This window comes from Trichomycterus rosablanca, chromosome 7 (assembly GCF_030014385.1).
Source record: "Trichomycterus rosablanca isolate fTriRos1 chromosome 7, fTriRos1.hap1, whole genome shotgun sequence".
Lineage (NCBI taxonomy): Eukaryota > Metazoa > Chordata > Actinopteri > Siluriformes > Trichomycteridae > Trichomycterus > Trichomycterus rosablanca.
This window is the reverse complement of record NC_085994.1, coordinates 39,541,131-39,561,700: the sequence shown is the minus strand read 5'-3', so window position 1 is coordinate 39,561,700 and position 20,570 is coordinate 39,541,131. Positions and strand designations below refer to the sequence as shown.

Below are 20,570 nucleotides of genomic sequence, written 5' to 3'. Positions count from 1 at the left end.
ATGTGAGTCTGAGGGATCTATTAGATCTTGATCTGATGGAGGTTCCTCGTAGTTCACGTGTTGAATCCAGCAGATTTGATCAGCATAAAGACCTGACGAACTTTTAACCAGATCGTTATGTTAAGACGGGTGGGTTGAAGCATCTACCAAACAGCCGTGGTGACCAAACCACAGCGGTCAGAGGAGGGACCAGGCACAAGTCAGTGTGCCTGACCCCAAATCGGAGGCCTCTTCGACCTCGCTCGCCCGCCCCCCTTACAGTCAGCTTTACATCTCTTGGGTGCCCATCCATGTCAAAAACACCACCCAGCTCGGGCGCTCAGGTGGCACCTCGAACTCGTCGGTTCGAATCTCAGCTCTGCTACCGGCAGGCTGGGCGCCTACACAAACAACCTCATAACTGCTGCAATTAAGACCTCTGCTGGCACTCTATGGCACTGCATAGAGTCGAGGGATAATTGGATCAGGGTGTGGCTCTCTGTACACAAAGCTGATCTGCATATGAACTCGCCTCGTGCAGTCGGCTACTGCACACGTGTCTGAGGGGGCGTGTTCTAGTCATGGCTCTCCTCGGCCAGGGTGGAGATCAACATCAGTAGAGAGGAAATTGGAGGTTGGTATAAATCCACGATCAGGAGAAGCTCCATAATAATGCTGGTGAATTCAGAATGTGCCCGGTGGTCAGGGGTTCACTTGTCATGTGGTGGAGCTTCGTGAACCCTGATTGGTGCTCGGACCTCAGTCTAAGAACAGCAGATCTTTGTATTTGGGAAAGGAAAAAGACCTTCAGAATGATTTTCTCCTCGCTGGAGAGATTTATCGCTGGTGGAAAGCGAAGGAGACACGGAGAGAGAACATTTTCCACCAATTTCTGTAATCATCCAGAACCTTTATAGGTCCGAAATGAGCCGTGAAACGAGCGCGTCATAAGTCATGTAATAAAAGTCATGTAATAAAAGTCATGTAATAAAAGATCATCCCGTCGGGAGGATTACACAGAGCCTCCTCCGTCCAATTACAGTCTAATATCTGCTGAGCTCCTGAGGAACTGAAACCTCCCTGACTGCTGCAGCTGAGCCTTAATAATTATAAATAATAATAAACAATTATAGATCTTAATATACAACATCACACACAGACACAAAATCACCATATGTAACTTGAAGACCATCACCGAACCCTCGGTTGCAGTTCTCCTGCCGCTTGCACCACCCCCACACTGGCTGAGAATGGTTAATCTGTGAAGAATTGCCTTCGACCTCGCCCGTCCCCATACAGTCAGCTTTGCTTGTCTTAGGCGCCATCTAGCGCCATCTAGGGTTCAAACTCATGAGCTCGAGATCTCAAACAGACCCTGATCAGGGTCTCAGTGGTTCCAGTGACACCTCAGCTGTAGCTCACGGGCAGATGACCTTCCACTCCCCTCTCAAATATTCTACTAGACAGAGGGTGTCTTCATCCAGCGATTCCAGAAGCAGCAACACATCAGACTTCCACCACCACCAGAAATAATGGGACACTCCTTTATTGCTATTCTGTAGAGCTTTATTCCAAAAGTTTTGGGCATCGTGTAGAGTTTTCCCCCCAAATATCAGCTCCACGTACCATATAGAAGCACGTTGTAGTTCTACAATTACTGACTGTAGTTCATCTGTTTCTCTGCATGCTTTGTTAGCCCCCTTTCATGCTGTTCTTCAGTGGTCAGGACCTCCACAGGACCACCACTGACATGGTGGTGGTGTGTTAGTGTGTGTTGTACTGGTATGAGTGGATCAGACACAGCAGTGCTGCTGGAGTTTTTAAACACCTCACTGTCACTGCTGGACTGAGAATAGTCCACCAACCAAAAATATCCAGCCAACAGCGCCCCGTGGGCAGCGTCCTGTGACCGCTGATGAAGGTCTAGAAGATGACCGACTCAAACAGCAGCAATAGATGAGCGATCGTCTCTGAGTGTCTAATAGAGTGGACAGTGAGTGAACACGGTGTTTAAAAACTCCAGCAGCGCTGCTGTGTCTGATCCACTCATACCAGCACAACACACACTAACACACCACCACCATGTCAGTGTCACTGCAGTGCTGAGAATCATCCACCACCTAAATAATACCTGCTCTGTGGTGGTCCTGTGGGGGTCCTGACCATTGAAGAACAGGGTGAAAGGGGGCTAACAAAGCATGCAGAGAAACAGATGGACTACAGTCAGTAATTGTAGAACTACAAAGTGCTTCTATATGGTAAGTGGAGCTGATAAAATGGACAGTGGGTGTAGAAACAAGAAGGTGGTTTTAATGTTATGGCTGATCAGTGTATATTTGTTTATCAAATTTTGTTTATGAATGAATGAAGTTATTTACTGGAGATGATGGACGCCAGGCGGACGGCCTCTGAGAGCTGGACCGGAGGCATCGGCTCGTACGGAGAGGCTTCATAAAAATCTTCACCTGAAAAACACAAACAAGAGAAATTCAATAAACACAGGTGGAACAAACACACAGCACATAAAAATACACAGCTTATTTATCCTGGTCAGGGTCACGGTGGGTCTGGTTCCACCGGGAAACATTGGAGTTCCTTGGGCAGGGTGCCAATTCATCTCAGGGCTTTGGCCTCCCCCATCCACAGACAATTAAATAATAGGATCAAAGGTATTCATCACATCCACAAATAATCACATCCTCAAATCATTACAGCCTCAGATTCACACATCCCCAATCATCACATCCCTAAATCACCATCACATCCTCGAATCCTCATCACATCCTCGAATCCTCATCACATCCTCGAATCCTCATCACATTCTCAAATCCTCATCACATCTACAAATCTTTATCACATCCTCAAATCCTAATGACATCCACAGATATTCATTACATCCTCAAATCCTCATCACATTTTTAAATCATTACAACGTGAGATCCTCACATCCTCATCACATCCTAAAATCATTATCACAACCTCAAATCATCGTCACATCTACAAATCATCACTTCCTCACAATCTCATTACATCCTCAAATCATCACATCCTCAAATCATCACATCCTCAAATCATTACATCCTCAATCATTACATCCCTAAATCCTCATCACATCCTCAAATTCTCATCACATCCTCAAATCCTCATCACATCCTCAAATTCTCATCACATCCTCAAATTCTCATCACATCCTCAAATCCTCATCACATCCTCAAATCCTCATCACATCCTCAAATTCTCATCACATCCTCAAATTCTCATCACATCCTCAAATCCTCATCACATCCTCAAATCCTCATCACATCCTCAAATCCTCATCACATCCTCAAATCATCACATCCTCAAATCATTACATCCTCAATCATTACATCCCTAAATCCTCATCACATCCTCAAATCCTCATCACATCCTCAAATTCTCATCACATCCTCAAATTCTCATCACATCCTCAAATTCTCATCACATCCTCAAATCCTCATCACATCCTCAAATTATCACATCCTCATTCCACTGCAGAACAACTGGATGATCATCATGCTTGAGTCTCTCAAAAATCTAAATAATGTGTGTGTGTGTGTGTGTATGTGTGAGTGTGAGTGTGTGTGTGTGTGTGTGAGTGTGTGTGTGTATGTGTGTGTGTGTGAGTGTGTGTGTGTGTGTGTGTGTGTTGTATTTATTAGTGTTGAGAGTTCCTCTGCTCTCGGTGCCGCTGGGTGAGTCTGTACATTTAATGATGAGATAAAACCCGACACACACGGCTGTGTGTCCTCACACAACCTCACTCAGTCATCACCTCACACAACCTCACTCAGTCATCACCTCACCTCACACAACCTCACTCAGTCATCACCTCACACAACCTCACTCAGTCATCACCTCACCTCACACAACCTCACTCAGTCATCACCTCACCTCACACAACCTCACTCAGTCATCACCTCACCTCACACAACCTCACTCAGTCATCACCTCACACAACCTCACTCAGTCATCACCTCACCTCACACAACCTCACTCAGTCATCACCTCACACAACCTCACTCAGTCATCACCTCACCTCACACAACCTCACTCAGTCATCACCTCACACAACCTCACTCAGTCATCACCTCACCTCACACAACCTCACTCAGTCATCACCTCACCTCACACAACCTCACTCAGTCATCACCTCACACAACCTCACTCAGTCATCACCTCACCTCACACAACCTCACTCAGTCATCACCTCACACAACCTCACTCAGTCATCACCTCACCTCACACAACCTCACTCAGTCATCACCTCACCTCACTCAGTCATCACCTCACCTCACACAACCTCACTCAGTCATCACCTCACCTCACACAACCTCACTCAGTCATCACCTCACACAACCTCACTCAGTCATCACCTCACCTCACACAACCTCACTCAGTCATCACCTCACCTCACACAACCTCACTCAGTCATCACCTCACCTCACACAACCTCACTCAGTCATCACCTCACACAACCTCACTCAGTCATCACCTCACCTCACACAACCTCACTCAGTCATCACCTCACACAACCTCACTCAGTCATCATCTCACACAACCTCACTCAGTCATCATCTCACACAACCTCACTCAGTCATCATCTCACATAACCTCACTCAGTCATAATCTCACACAACCTCACTCAGTCATCACCTCACACAACCTCACTCAGTCATCACCTCACACAACCTCACTCAGTCATCATCTCACACAACCTCACTCAGTCATCACCTCACACAACCTCACTCAGTTATCACCTCACACCTCACTCAGTCATCACCTCACACAACCTCACTCAGTTATCACCTCACTCAGTCATCACCTCACACAACCTCACTCAGTCATCACCTCACACAACCTCACTCAGTTATCACCTCACTCAGTCATCACCTCACACAACCTCCCTCAGTCATCACCTCACACAACCTCACTCAGTCATCACCTCACACAACCTCACTCAGTCATCACCTCACACAACCTCACTCAGTCATCATCTCACACAACCTCACTCAGTCATCACCTCACACAACCTCACTCAGTTATCACCTCACACCTCACTCAGTCATCACCTCACACAACCTCACTCAGTCATCATCTCACACAACCTCACTCAGTCATCACCTCACACAACCTCACTCAGTCATCACCTCACACAACCTCACTCAGTCATCACCTCACATAACCTCTCAGTCATCATCTCACATAACCTCACTCAGTCATCACCTCACACAACCTCACTCAGTCATCACCTCACATAACCTCACTCAGTCATCATCTCACACAACCTCACTCAGTCATCACCTCACACAACCTCACTCAGTCATCACCTCACCTTCACTCAGTCATCACCTCACATTCACTCAGGTCAGGACACTGGAGTTTCTTTAAACCGAGCTTTTCTTCATCATGCTGGAACATAAATGGGTCCTTCCCTAAACTGTTGCTGCAAAGCTAAAAGCATGTCATTCCCTTTCCATATAACTGATTTATCAGAAGCAATACTTTCGTCCATACAGAGTATGAACATTCATCAAGATCAACATGAAACGTGGGTGCAACCACAAATCAGTGCAAAACAGTGCAGCACAGATCCAGTGGCCCGGGTTCGATCCCACCTCTGCTTTGTCTCCAAAACAGGTAACCGGGTGGTAACCAGCGCCAGCGTACCACGTAGCACCATGTGTAAAATTCGAATGCCCACATTTTCCTCGTGTCCTGTATAACCCCGGTCCTGATGCACCTCTGCCTCCTACAGCTTCTGATCAATAAGAGCGCGCTCCGCTTCAGGAGAAATATCTAAACAACAAAGTTTAAAATAAAATAAACGTAGTTTTTGATACCTGAGGAAACACAGTGAGCTTTTGTGTCCGGCGCTCTGTTCTCGCCGCCTCTGCACGTCGGCGTTTTCTGACCCACAGCATCCACAGCAAGTCCCAAACATCATTAAAAAAGATGTAGAGTCAACAAAAGCTCTCCTGCAGTTGCTACGTCTCAGAACGTGATGGATGTTTGCAGAAATGTTCATGCAATAACAAAATAAAACCTATTTCACACAATATGGGTCAGAATGGCATTCAGTACAGAAATACATGATGTGAGCAAAAGTATTAGGACACCACCTGATGCGTTTTATTCTTTTGTGGTCTTACAATATTTAACACCATGTCAGAAATCTCAGAAACAAACAGGGTTGCCAGATTTCAGCTGCAGTAACACTACACAGGTTACATTAGGAAACAGGGTCGCCAAATAATCAGCTGCGGTAACACTACACAGGTTACATTAGGAAACAAGGTTGCCAGATTTCAGCTGCGGTAACACTACACAGGTTACATTAGGAAACAAGGTTGCCAGATTTCAGCTGCGGTAACACTACACAGGTTACATTAGGAAACAGGGTCGCCAAATAATCAGCTGCGGTAACACTACACAGGTTACATTAGGAAACAAGGTTGCCAGATTTCAGCTGCGGTAACACTACACAGGTTACATTAGGAAACAGGGTCGCCAAATAATCAGCTGCGGTAACACTACACAGGTTACATTAGGAAACAGGGTTGCCAGATTTCAGGTGTGGTAAAGCTACACAGGTTACATTAAGAAACAGGGTTGCCAGATAATCAGCTGCGTTAAAGCTACACAGGTTACATTAGGAAACAAGGTTGCCAGATAATCAGCTGCGGTAACACTACACAGGTTACATTAGGAAACAAGGTTGCCAGATAATCAGCTGCGGTAAAGCTACACAGGTTACATTAGGAAACAAGGTTGCCAGATTTCAGCTGCGGTAACACTACACAGGTTACATTAGGAAACAAGGTTGCCAGATAATCAGCTGCGGTAACACTACACAGGTTACATTAGGAAACAAGGTTGCCAGATTTCAACTGCAGTAACGCTACACAGGTTACATTAGGAAACAGGGTTGCCAGATTTCAGGTGTGTTAAAGCTACACAGGTTACATTAAGAAACAGGGTTGCCAGATAATCAGCTGCGTTAAAGCTACACAGGTTACATTAGGAAACAGGGTTGCCAGATTTCAGCTGCGGTAACGCTACACAGGTTACATTAGGAAACAGAGTTGCCAGATTATCAGCTGCATTAAAGCTACACAGGTTACATTAGGAAACAGGGTTGCCAGATAATCAGCTGCGTTAAAGCTACACAGGTTACATTAGGAAACAGGGTTGCCAGATAATCAGCTGTGATAGAACAACAAATGTTACATGACATGCTGCGTGATTTCAGTATTCAATGAACCTGGGTTGCCAGATTTCACCAATGCCCCCCCCCCCCCCCCCCCCCCCCCTTCCTTCCTGATAGTGGGGTTGTTTCTGTATGTTCTGTATCTCTAAGTCCAAGCCAGGATTCGAACCCCAGGGACTGAGCCCTAAGCGTTACGCCACACCTGCTCACAAAATGGAATTGGTGTGAAGTCCCAGTAGTCGGAAATTTCAGTGGCACTTCTAATAGCTGCGTTTCACCGGAGTAAAAGGTGTGAAACACAGTGCAGAACACACCAACTCACACACTCACTCACTCACACATTCACTCACTCACATATTCACTCACACACATATTCACTCACATATTCACTCACTCACTCACATATTTACTCATTCACTCAGTCACTCACATATTCACTCACTCACATATTCACTCATTTACTCACTTACATATTCACTCACTCACTCACATATTCACTCACTCACATATTCACTCACTCACTCACACATTAACTCACTCACATATTCACTCACTCACATATTCACTCACTCACATATTCACTCACTCACTCACACATTCACTCACTTACATATTCACTCACTCACATATTCACTCACTCACATATTCACTCACTCACTCACACATTCACTCACTTACATATTCACTCACTCACTCACATTCACTCACTCAAATGTTCACTCATTTACTCACACATTAACTCACTCACATATTCACTCACTCACATATTCACTCACTCACATATTCACTCACTCACATATTCACTCACTCACTCACACATTCACTCACTTACATATTCACTCACTCACTCACATATTCACTCACTCACATATTCACTCACTCACTCACACATTAACTCACTCACATATTCACTCACTCACATATTCACTCACTCACATATTCACTCACTCACTCACACATTCACTCACTTACAGTGTATCACAAAAGTGAGTACACCCCTCACATTTCTGCAGATATTGAAGTATATCTTTTCATGGGACAACACTGACAAAATGACACTTTGACACAATGAAAAGTAGTCTGTGTGCAGCTTATATAACAGTGTAAATTTATTCTTCCCTCAAAAAAACTCGATATACAGCCATTAATGTCTAAACCACCGGCAACAAAAGTGAGTACACCCCTAAGAGACTACACCCCTAAATGTCCAAATTGAGCACTGCTTGTCATTTTCCCTCCAAAATTTCATGTGATTTGTTAGTGTTACTAGGTCTCAGGTGTGCATAGGGAGCAGGTGTGTTCAATTTAGTAGTACAGCTCTCACACTCTCTCATACTGGTCACTGAAACTGAGCTGCAGCACAGTGGCCAAGATCATCCAGCATTTTAAAAGAGCAGGGTCCACTCAGAACAGACCTCGCGTTGGTCGTCCAAAGAAGCTGAGTGCACGTGCTCAGCGTCACATCCAACTGCTGTCTTTGAAAGATAGGCGCAGGAGTGCTGTCAGAATTGCTGCAGAGATTGAAAAGGTGGGGGGTCAGCCTGTCAGTGCTCAGACCATACGCTGCACACTACATCAAATTGGTCTGCATGGCTGTCACCCCAGAAGGAAGCCTCTTCTGAAGTCTCTACACAAGAAAGCCCGCAAACAGTTTGCTGAAGACATGTCAACAAAGGACATGGATTACTGGAACCATGTCCTATGGTCTGATGAGACCAAGATTAATTTATTTGGTTCAGATGGTCTCAAGCATGTGTGGCGGCAATCAGGTGAGGAGTACAAAGATAAGTGTGTCATGCCTGCAGTCAAGCATGGTGGTGGGAATGCCATGGTCTGGGGCTGCATGAGTGCAGCAGGTGTTGGGGAGTTACATTTCATTGAGGGACACATGAACTCCAATATGTATTGTGAAATACTGAAGCAGAGCATGATCCCCTCCCTCCGGAAACTGGGTCGCAGGGCAGTGTTCCAGCATGATAATGACCCCAAACACACCTCTAAGACGACCACTGCTTTATTGAAGAGGCTGAGGGTAAAGGTGATGGACTGGCCAAGACATGTCTCCAGACCTAAACCCAATAGAACATCTTTGGGGCATCCTCAAGCGGAAGGTGGAGGAGCGCAAAGTCTCGAATATCCGCCAGCTCCGTGATGTCGTCATGGAGGAGTGGAAAAGCATTCCAGTGGCAACCTGTGAAGCTCTGGTAAACTCCATGCCCAGGAGAGTTAAGGCAGTTCTGGAAAATAATGGTGGCCACACAAAATATTGACACTTCAGGAACTTTCACTAAGGGGTGTACTCACTTTTGTTGCCGGTGGTTTAGACATTAATGGCTGTATATTGAGTTATTTTGAGGGAAGAATAAATTTACACTGTTATATAAGCTGCACACAGACTACTTTTCATTGTGTCAAAGTGTCATTTTGTCAGTGTTGTCCCATGAAAAGATATACTTAAATATCTGCAGAAATGTGAGGGGTGTACTCACTTTTGTGATACACTGTACATATTCACTCACTCACATATTCACTCACTCACATATTCACTCACTCACTTACATATACACTCACTTACATATTCACTCACTCACTCACATATTTACTCACTTACATATACACTCACTTACATATTCACTCACTCACTCACATATTCACTCTCACATATTCACTCACTCACTCACATATTCACTCACTCACATATTCACTCACTCACATATTCACTCACTCACTCACACATTCACTCACTTACATATTCACTCACTCACTCACATTCACTCACTCAAATATTCACTCATTTACTCACTCACATTCACTCACTCACATTCACTCACTCACATATTCACTCACTTACATATACACTCACTTACATATTCACTCACTCACTCACATATTCACTCTCACATATTCACTCACTCACATATTCACTCATTTACTCACATATTCACTCACTCACATATTCACTCATTTACTCACTCACATATTCACTCACATATTCACTCACATATTCACTCACACACTCACATTCACTCACTTACTCACATATTTACTCACTCAGATATTCACTCATTTACTCACATATTCACTCATTTACTCACATATTCACTCACTCACATATTCACTTACTCACTCACATATTCACTCATTTACTCACATATTCACTCACTCACATATTCACTCATTTACTTACATATTCACTCACTCACATATTCACTTACTCACTCACATATTCACTCACTCACATATTCACTCACTCACATATTCCCTCATTTACTCACATATTCACTCACTCACATATTCACTCACTCACATATTCACTCACTCACATATTCACTCACTCACTCCCATATTCACTCGCTCACATATTCACTCACTCACATATTCACTCATTTACTCACATATTCACTCACTCACATATTCACTCACTCACTCCCATATTCACTCACTCACATATTGACTCTCACTCACTCACTCACTCACATATTCACTCACTCACACTCACTCAGTAACACACAGGGCGGCACGGTGGCTCGGTGGGTAGCACTGTCGCCTCACAGCAAGAAGGTCCTGGGTTCGATCCCCAGGTGAGGCGGTCCGGGTCCTTTCTGTGTAGAGTTTGCATGTTCTCTGCGTGGGTTTACTCCGGGTGCTCCGGTTTCCTCCCACAGTCCAAAGACGTGCAAGTGAGGTGAACTGAAGATACAAAATTGTCCATGACTGTGTTTGATATTAACCTTGTAAACTGATGAATCTAGTGCAGTGAGTAACTACCGTTCCTGTCATGAATGTAACCAAAGTGTAAAACATCACGTTAAAATACTAATAAACAAACACTTACACACACACACACTCACTCACTCACATATTCACTCACTCACTCACATATTCACTCACACACTCATCTTCCATCATGTCGTTTTTAAGCTGCAGCTAGCGTACACCTCCCCGTCCCTACAGATCCTCATCGCTCTGCTCTGACAGGAAGAGCAATATTCTGAATCTGTGCTGCTCAGATGTTCTGATACGTTTCTCTGCTTATAAATAAAATAAGTCGGCGGTGAAGAACCAGAAGCTCTGGAGCGTTGCTGCTAACATCTACACCGCTGATAAGCATCTCATCGTCCGAATTCCCCTCGGCAGGAACCAAACCCAAACAACGAGGAGTAACGGGGGCGACCGCTGATGAATACGGATGAGAACCGGTTCAGATGTTAAACAAAATCATGAGACGAGACGAGACAGATGAGAAGAATTTGTAGCTTGAAAGAAACTTGATGGACTAGTGGGAGCCTGGATCGCTGGTGCTCTGGGGTTGCCAACCTTCCAGATTCAAACTCCCACAGTTGTGGTGATCGTTACCAGTATGCAGTAAGTGTTTAGTATAAAGAAGCGCCAATATTTTCAGAAATAAATGGACACGCACTACCTTTGTGTTGTTATAACAGTTTTACAGCAGGTCCAAATACCTCTCAACACACATTAAATCATTTCAAGAAATCAAGAGGAAAACGCCCCTCCCTAATACTTGATTTCACAATCTTTGGCAACACGAACAGTCTCTAAATATTTTCATCTGGTGGTTCCTGCAATTCTCTCAAGCTCTTGAACGTTTAGGGTTTGTTTAAAATTCTTGTATCTGTGAAGGCGGCGACTCCTTAGTAACACTGATTGTTTGGGATTGGGGTGTCCAACAAGCTGATGGTCAGGTGTCCATATACTTCTGGCCACACAGTGTGTGTATGGATGTTGCTGTGTGTTGTTGTGTCGTCTCTTGTGTTTTTAATGGAGCTCAGAGTCAGATTCTGATTCTGATTTCATTTAGATTCGGATTCATATTCTGAATTGGATTCTGATTCAGGTTCTTTTTAAGGTCTTATTTAGACTCTGATTCATGTTTCAAATTTAGATTCTGATTCTGATTTAGATTCGGATTCGGATTCGGATTCAGATTCCCATTCACATTCACATTCTAATTCAGATTCTGATTTAGATTCTGATTAAGATTTGAATTCAGATTCACATTCTAATTCAGATTGAGATTTGATTCGGATTCAGATTCACATTCTAATTCGAATTCAGGTTCAGATTTAGATTCAGAGTCAGATTCGGATTCAGATTTGATTTAGATTCGAATTCAGATTCTGATATAGATTCTGATTCAAATTCTTACTTGGATTCAGATTCTTTTTAAGGTTCTTATTTAGACTCTGATTCATGTTTCAGATTTAGATTCTAATTCAGATTCTGATTTAGATTCAGATTTGGATTCAGATTTAGATTCAGATTTAGACTGTGATTTAGATTCGGATTTGGATTCACATTTGGATTTAGATTCGGATTCAGATTCAGATTTAGATTCGGATTCGGATTCAGACTCGTATTCAGATTTAGATTCAGCTGCGGATTCCATGAACCAATTGCTTCTTTAATTTTTTTATGGACTGATGAAACTGGTTTGTTTTCACAGTAATTTTTTTCAGATGGCAGGGTGCCCAGGTGGCACAGCAGGATATTCTGCTGGGATTCTGAACCATCCCAGTTTGAATCTCTGAATAAGAAAGGGTGGGTAGACCAGGCGCATATCGGAGGAAAAATTTACCCTCCTTGGACACGATCAGGGTCTCCAGCAGTGGAAGAGAAATTGGCTACAATAAAATTGGGAGAAAAAGGGAGAAAATGCAGAAATAAAATGGTAAAAAAAAGAACTGACAGCAGATACTCACATTTAAAACTAAAGGATTTTTTAGCTGGATGGTGATATTGTGGAGAATGTGGACAAGAAGGTGCTTAAGATCAGCAGGAACCAAAGAAAAATAAAAGTGAAGCCCTCACACCAGTCAATTCCTTCAATCAGCACCAGAACCACAATCAAGTCCACTGATCCACACAGGAAGCAGCGGTTCCTTCATCTTCCTGTAACAGTAGCAATTTCTTATCCTTAATTGAGACGTGAATGTCTCTGGAACCTCTGAGGACCTTCTCCATGAGTGTTTGCTAGCTCCTCAGAACTTCTATTAGTAACGAACCGATCCGTTAGTCTTCGCTCAGCCAGCCTGAACGCGGCGTCTCTGTGGATCTGTAGACGAGCAGCAGAACGAACGGGAAGATAAAAAACACGTTTATATAATTATAAGGTAATTAAGAATCAGTCTGTGTTTTCAAAACTCTGTGTAGTTAATTGGTTGAAACTAAAATGTATCTTCATTCTGCTTTGTGCTTTTTTTAGTTAAATATTCATAAAATATTGTTTATAAACTGCTGCTGGTTTTGCCTTTTACCCACGTCCCAACTTTTTTTGAATCAGACCTGTATATAAACGTGGCTTTTCTCACAGAGGCGGCTCGTCCGTGACGTTTACATCTTAATTAACGACGTAAACTCACAATTACAGTCAGGAAAGTGAACGAAACGCTCCTTCCTGTGTGTTTCCTGTGTGGATCAGTGGACTTCATCAAGGTAGCGGTGCTTACATTGAAGGACTCAAGCGGTTTCTCGTCCTCGTTCTCTTGGTGTTGCTGGAGAAAATATCGTAATGTTAACACAGTTCATCACCGCATCTACAAACACAAACATCAACAACGTCCAGAAACGCCGCCGCCTTCTCTTAAAGTGGAAACGGGTGCTGTGGTCTGACCGGTCCACTGATCAAAGTGTTTTTAGGAACAACAGAAGCTGTGAGGTGTGTTCTTCATTCCCTAAAATAACTAGTCAAAAGTTCAAGCATCTGCGTCTGTCATGGTATGGGCGGCTTTCATCTAGACTATGTCTCTGCTTGTTCCAGCAGGACAATATCAAGCCACCTTCTGCACGTTTTATAAGAATGGCTTCATAGTACGAGAGCGCAGGTGCTAGACTGGCCTGCCTGCATAATGTACGACAGTGAAGCAAATCATTAAACTTTTTTTGCAGCTGTAACAGTCTCCACTCATCTTGGTGGGTTTTTCCACAAGATTCCGAAGTGTAACTGAATGGATTTGTGACCGATCGTTCCAAAAGTTCAGCAGTGAAATCCCACACAGCCTCAGTGAGTGAAAAGTTTCAGGAGTCGGACGCGACTCTCGCTAAATAAATGTTGTTTTTTATATCAGATTCAGCTGAGTTCAGGATTTGAAAGTTCAATCAGGAGCGCCGCGCCCGCCGGTCACGGGGGACGTTAGTCATTCGTCACTGGGAACGATGTGGAAATCAAAAGCGCGCTGGCAGCTTTTCATTTTCGCTCTGCGGCGAGAAACGTAAATGTTTATCACGCTAAGATTTATGGGAAATTTCTGCTCGCCGGGGCTTTAATAAAGCCGATCAGCGCTCGGCGCGGAGCTTTATTTATAGACTCCCGCACAAGTCGGATCCGTCTCCTCGCGTCGCCGCTAATTTAATTGAAATCTTTCGGCATCTTGCGATTTTTCTGTACGAGGGGTGAGCGCTTCGGTCAATCAGCGCCCACACAGAGCCGCCGCTCGACTCCGGCCCGAGGGCAAGCGAAGCGATTTTTTTTACCCACAGTGCACGGCTGGACTGGTTAATCACACCGAAGCCCGTGAGAAAGCGTCTCTGCCGACCACAAGTCTGATCCCATGAGGAGAACTGCGAGTCCGGGTCCATGATGGATCCTTTCAATGTAAACAAAGAGGAGTGGGTTTTAATTCCCAGTCCGAATTCCAATTCAGACCCGAAACCACAATGTTAGGCAGGCTTCAGCTTCACCAGGAAGGACGTCCATCATCTCTGGCATCCACTGAAGCTTGTTTGAAGTTTGGTTGATTGATGATACTTCATTATTGGCCACCATGAATCCCAAATCTGGACTGGGAGGAATTTTCTAGTAAAAATTCCCAGTTCTGAGATTCCAAAATTTTGTCACATACAGTTTAAAGCCAACTAAAAATCCAATGCTGACCCAACTTAATCCATAAACTTAAACCCAAACCCCCCCACTTAAATTCTAAACTCTAAACTAAACCCCCAAACCCCAACTTCAATGCCAGACCCAACCTCTACCCAAACCTGAACCCCAACCCTAAACCTAACCCTAACCCCAACCCTAAACTTAGCCATAAGTTTAAACCTTCAAACCCCAACCTCTACCCAAACCTGAACCCCAACCCTAAACTTAGCCATAGGTTTAAACCCCCAAACCTCTACCCAAATCTGAAACCCAACCCTAAAACTAAACCTAACCCTAAACTTAGCCATAAGTTTAAACCCCCAAACCCCAAACTCTACCCAAACCTGAACCCCAACCCTAAAGCTAACCCAACCCTAAACATAGCCATAAGTTTAAACCCTCAAACCCCAACCTCTACCCAAACCTTAACCCCAACCCTAAAGCTAACCCTAACCCCAACCCTAAACTTAGCCCTAAATTTAAACCCCCAAACCCCAACCTCTACCCAAACCTGAACCCCAACCCTAAAGCTAACCCAACCCTAAACTTAGCCATAAGTTTAAACCCTCAAACTCCAACCTCTACCCAAACCTTAACCCCAACCCTAAAGCTAACCCCAACCCTAAACTTAGCCATAAGTTTAAACCCTCAAACCCCAACCTCTACCCAAACCTGAACCCCAACCCTAAAACTAATCCTTAACCCACCTATAACCTTAACCATAGACTAAACCCAAAACCCAAACCATGACCCCAGCACCTACCCTTGATCCTTACCCAACATTTTAACCCCAGAACTTTTAACCCAAATCTGAACCTGAACACTTAGTCTTTTATTAACAAATAAACTAAACCCCCAAAGCCCAACTTCAATGCCAGACCCGTCTGTAAACTAAGCCTAACCCTAATCACAACCCTAAACTTAGCCATAATTTGAAACCCCCAAACCCCAACCTCTACCCAAACCAGAACCCTAACCTCTATCCACCTATAACCCTAACCATAGCATAAAGCTAAACCACAAACCCCAGCACCTACCCTTGATCCTAACTCCAACCTAACTAAACATTTTAACCCCAGAACTTGAACCCAAACCTGAACCTGAACACTTAGTCTTTTATAAACAAACTAAACTCACTGAGCTGTGAGATGGGTCCTGGTTTATTGTTCACACGTCGGTCGTTTAACCCACCGTGAATCTGCACAGGTCACTACAGGTCAATCTTGCTCACTGCTCAACACTGAGCGATAATCCTGAACCAACCTCCACCTCACACTCCTACACATGGTTTCCATAACTCTAAACACCATATCTATAACAACATCTATAACAACATCTATAAACACAGACAGAGTTATGACTTAAGTATTCGGACATGGCAAATTAGGACTATTGGTCTGTTTTTGCTGCAAGGAAAAAAAACAATCAGGTTTCTTATAGATTCCAAGCTGCTGCAACATGGGTGACAAGAGTTAAGCACATAAACAAATAAGAAGCATCTAGACCCAAATTATTACTGTTATTATTATTATTACTATTATTATTTATATTACTATAATTATTATTATGTGTTTTATAATATTTATTATACTATTTGCTATTATTATTATTATTATTATTATTATTATTATTTTATTATTATTTTATTATTATTTTATTATTATGTGTTTTATAATATTTATTGTTATTTATTATGTTATTTATTATTATTATTATTATTATCATCATCATTATTTTATTATTTTAATATTATGTCTTTTATAATATTTATTATGCTATTAATTATAATTGTTATTATTTTATTATTATTATTATTTTATTATTTTATTATTATGTGTTTTATAATATTTATTATGCTATTTTTTATTATTATTATTATCATTATTTTATTATTTTATTATTGTTTTTTATAATATTTATTATGCTCTTTATTATTATTTTTATTATTATTATTATGTTTTATAATATTTATTATACTATTTATTACTATTATTATTTTAATTATTATTGTTATATTTTATGTTTATTATATACGTTTATTATTAAATTGGCATCTTAACAGTCAACTGAAGTTTGTTGCTGAACATATAAACAGTATAAGGGCAAAAACAGGAGCTTCAGTCTTGCAAAAAAAATCCAACAAAAGCACAAACAAAACGATAAGAAATGATTGATTATTGTACACGGACTCTCTCTCAGTCTTTCTCTCTTATGTCTCACTCTCTCTCTCTCTCTCTCTCTCTCTCAGTAAGACCCGGCGTGTGTACGAGGAGCGAGTGATGCTGGAGTTGCTGGAGGGTGACCGCTTATCTTCCTAATTAAGATGCTATTTGACTTCCCCTTTGCACCCCCGCTCCTCGCTGTGTGTGTGTTTTATGCCCCTGCTCGCCCATAAACGCTCGGCTGCATCCATATTCATCACACACTATCTCCACAGAGCATCTGGGGCTGAAGATTGAGCATGAATGGTGATTTAAATGGTTCATTCGGGCGGTTGGGTTGGTGCCTGACTCACACTACAGTAACACAGAACCGGAGTTTGTGTGCTTGTGTGTGTGTGTGTGTGTGTGTAATACATTAATAGAATCATTCGAACCCGTCTGGTCGGGTGATCCCAAACCCAAATATGATCTAACGTCCTGCAGTGTGAGAGGGAACAATGTGAACGTCTGGTATAAGAACACGATCTTTAATCTCCAGCAGTGGAGCTATTAACACGATGTTCAGACTGTACTGATGTACTTACTCTAATGGAATTGATGCTTTTACTGATCACGGATCTCGTGTAGCTCGATATGAACAATAACACAAATTTAACATCACCGGATATACAAGCCACGCTGAATCTGCCCTCAGTTTATTTATCTTTTTATTTGTTTGTTTGTTTGTTTGTTGCTTTTTTGTTTTGCATTTCTTACCTATTTCTCCCAATTCAGTCTAATGACATTTCCAAGTATTATTATTATTATTATTATAATTTTCTTCTTCTTCTTTATTATTCTTATTATTTATTATTCTTATTCTTATTATTTTATTCTTATTATTATTAAAATTATTGTTTTATTGTTATTATTATTATTGTTGAAATTATTGTTTTATTGTTATTATTATTATTATTATTATTATTTATTATTATTAGTAGTAGTAGTAGTATTTTATTATTATTAATATTATTATTATTATAATTATAATTATTGTTGTTGTTATTAATATTATTATTATTATTATATTATTCTTATTGTTATTCTTATTCTTATTATTATTTTATTATTATTATTATTATCATTATTAAAATTATTTTATTATTATTATTCTTATTTATTATTATTATTATTATTATTATTTATTATTGTTTAATTTTTTTTAATTAGTAATTATTATTACTGTTATTATTATTGTTTTTATTCATTTTTATTAAGCCAGTGATGAATGAGTGAACCTACTAAAATAAACCTATTTTCGAGTGCTTCACATCTCAGGAGGGTTTCACCTCTTCACACCTTCATCTATCTCTTTGTTCCATCCCACAGAGGTAGGAGTGAAGGTCCTGTACGTGTCCTGATACTGGTCCCCAGCGCTCTCTCACTGAGAGCTGTGTTTATATCTGCTCTCTCTCTCTCTCTCTTGCTCTCTCACAGTGTTTATATCTACTCTCTCTCTCGACTGAGGGATGGTTTTTCTGGTTTTGTTTTTCTTCTCCCCTTTGGTCAGCGTGTTGTTGTGAGAGGATGAGTGAGGTGGTGCCCCCTGACCACAGACTCATCACTCATGGACTTAATAGCAGGACGAGGTGAGTGATTCCTCCGTCAGGCTTTTCTGTTACAGAACGACTGGAGGAGTGAAAAACAGCTTCTTGGTGGGTCCTGTAGCACCAGAAAACGGTGGCCACAGATCAGGACCACGCCCTGGACAGAGCACCAGGTAGAAGCATGGGGTGAACATGCAAAACTATGTACAGCTAATGAGAAGGCCAAAAATCAAACCGGCTTCCTCAGAAACAACGCTGAACGGCCAAAAGTATTCGGACACCTGATCATCATCTTGTTGGAAACTTTGTGAAGCCACTTAGGAGTCTTACATCAGCTCAGTGAATATTCGTGTTTATGGACACGCCTAAACTGGATTTTCGGGAGGGTAGCAAAGAGGGAACCGCTGCTGTCTGTCAAAAAGAACATCCAGGATTTTATATACAAAAATCAGAGAGAAAATGATTGATCTCGCCAATCACCCGCCACACACAACGCCGTCTCACTGATGAGCCAAACTGTCTCACTGACACTTTAACATTCTAATAAAAAATCACAACCTGATGATCGGCTGATGATGATGATGATGATGATGATGATGATGATGATTACAGAAATGATAACTGATGTCTGAACCCCGTCAAATATTTTGCAGCCGTGGAATAAAAGATGTTGCCATGGAAATGTAAGTAACGTTAGATACGAGGTGTGTAAATGACATTTTAGTCAAATTATGAGCTGGACGTGACATTTTAGTGTAGCGGCGAAGCAGATTTAAATCGGGATTAACTAAATTAATTAAAGAACAAAACGAAAATCCTGGTTTATCATTCATCTGAGGATTGTTAGAAGAAATGGAGGATAGCTGATTGACTGATGATCAGTAGATGGATGGATGGATGGATGGATGGATGGATGGATGGACGATGGATGGATGGACGATGGATGGACTGACTGATGATCAGTAGATGGATGGCTGGATTAATTCCTTGAGTTTATTTATAATGAACAGCTTTGCCTGTATTGCTTAATATTTGTAAGCAACAGCTGGTAAGCTGGGTGTTGCATAGCACTACAGGCCCTGGTGACCTGGGTTCGATCCTCACTCTCAGTCACTGAATGTTCTCCTCACATCTGTGATAACTTCCAGTACAGAAGGTGGATTGGCTTGTATAAACTGTATGTAGGTGTAAGTGAGGGTGTGATGGAGTCGGTGCCTGATCAGAGTGTGTACGTTCCTTATATTAATATTATCAAATAATATTAATAACGTCCCACGACCCTGAGCATGAAGGGAACTGAAGGACGGTACGAATGGTACAAATAAAACAAATACAGATGGGTCAGTAGTAAAAGCGTAAATCTAAATTAGGATTTCATTTCTCAGATTCCACTGGTGAATTATTCGCCTGTCAGAGGGAATTATGGGTAATGATGCAGTTACGCTGAAGCAGCCAAATTTACAACCGCAGCGTTACGGATCTTCATTTGCAGCGGCTGCTTCTGATTTACATGTTTACGATCTTTATGTTCTGATTACACATCACAGCTGCTCGGGGGGCAGAGGGCTGTTACGCTGACTCACGACTGCACAGATCCGGGTTCGAATCACAGCGGTCCTGTTGGTTGGCTATGTCTGAGGGAAGGGGGTTGGATGGCTGAAACCCAGAGATAAAATGCTGCCCTGTCCAGCCTGTGTTCCTGCCTGAACACAATCCTGATCCACCTGCATAAACAT

At 42.1% G+C, this 20,570-nt stretch overlaps 1 protein-coding gene across 1 annotated transcript in view; it reads right to left on the bottom strand.

The window, feature by feature from the left end:
• Positions 1–20,570, bottom strand: part of gfra2a (GDNF family receptor alpha 2a) — a 63,433-nt gene that overhangs the window by 22,965 nt on the left and 19,898 nt on the right. The window contains exon 5 of the mRNA XM_062998196.1: positions 2,358–2,444. Within this exon, the coding sequence (XP_062854266.1) occupies positions 2,358–2,444 (87 nt within the window). The remainder of the gene's footprint in view (positions 1–2,357; positions 2,445–20,570) is intronic.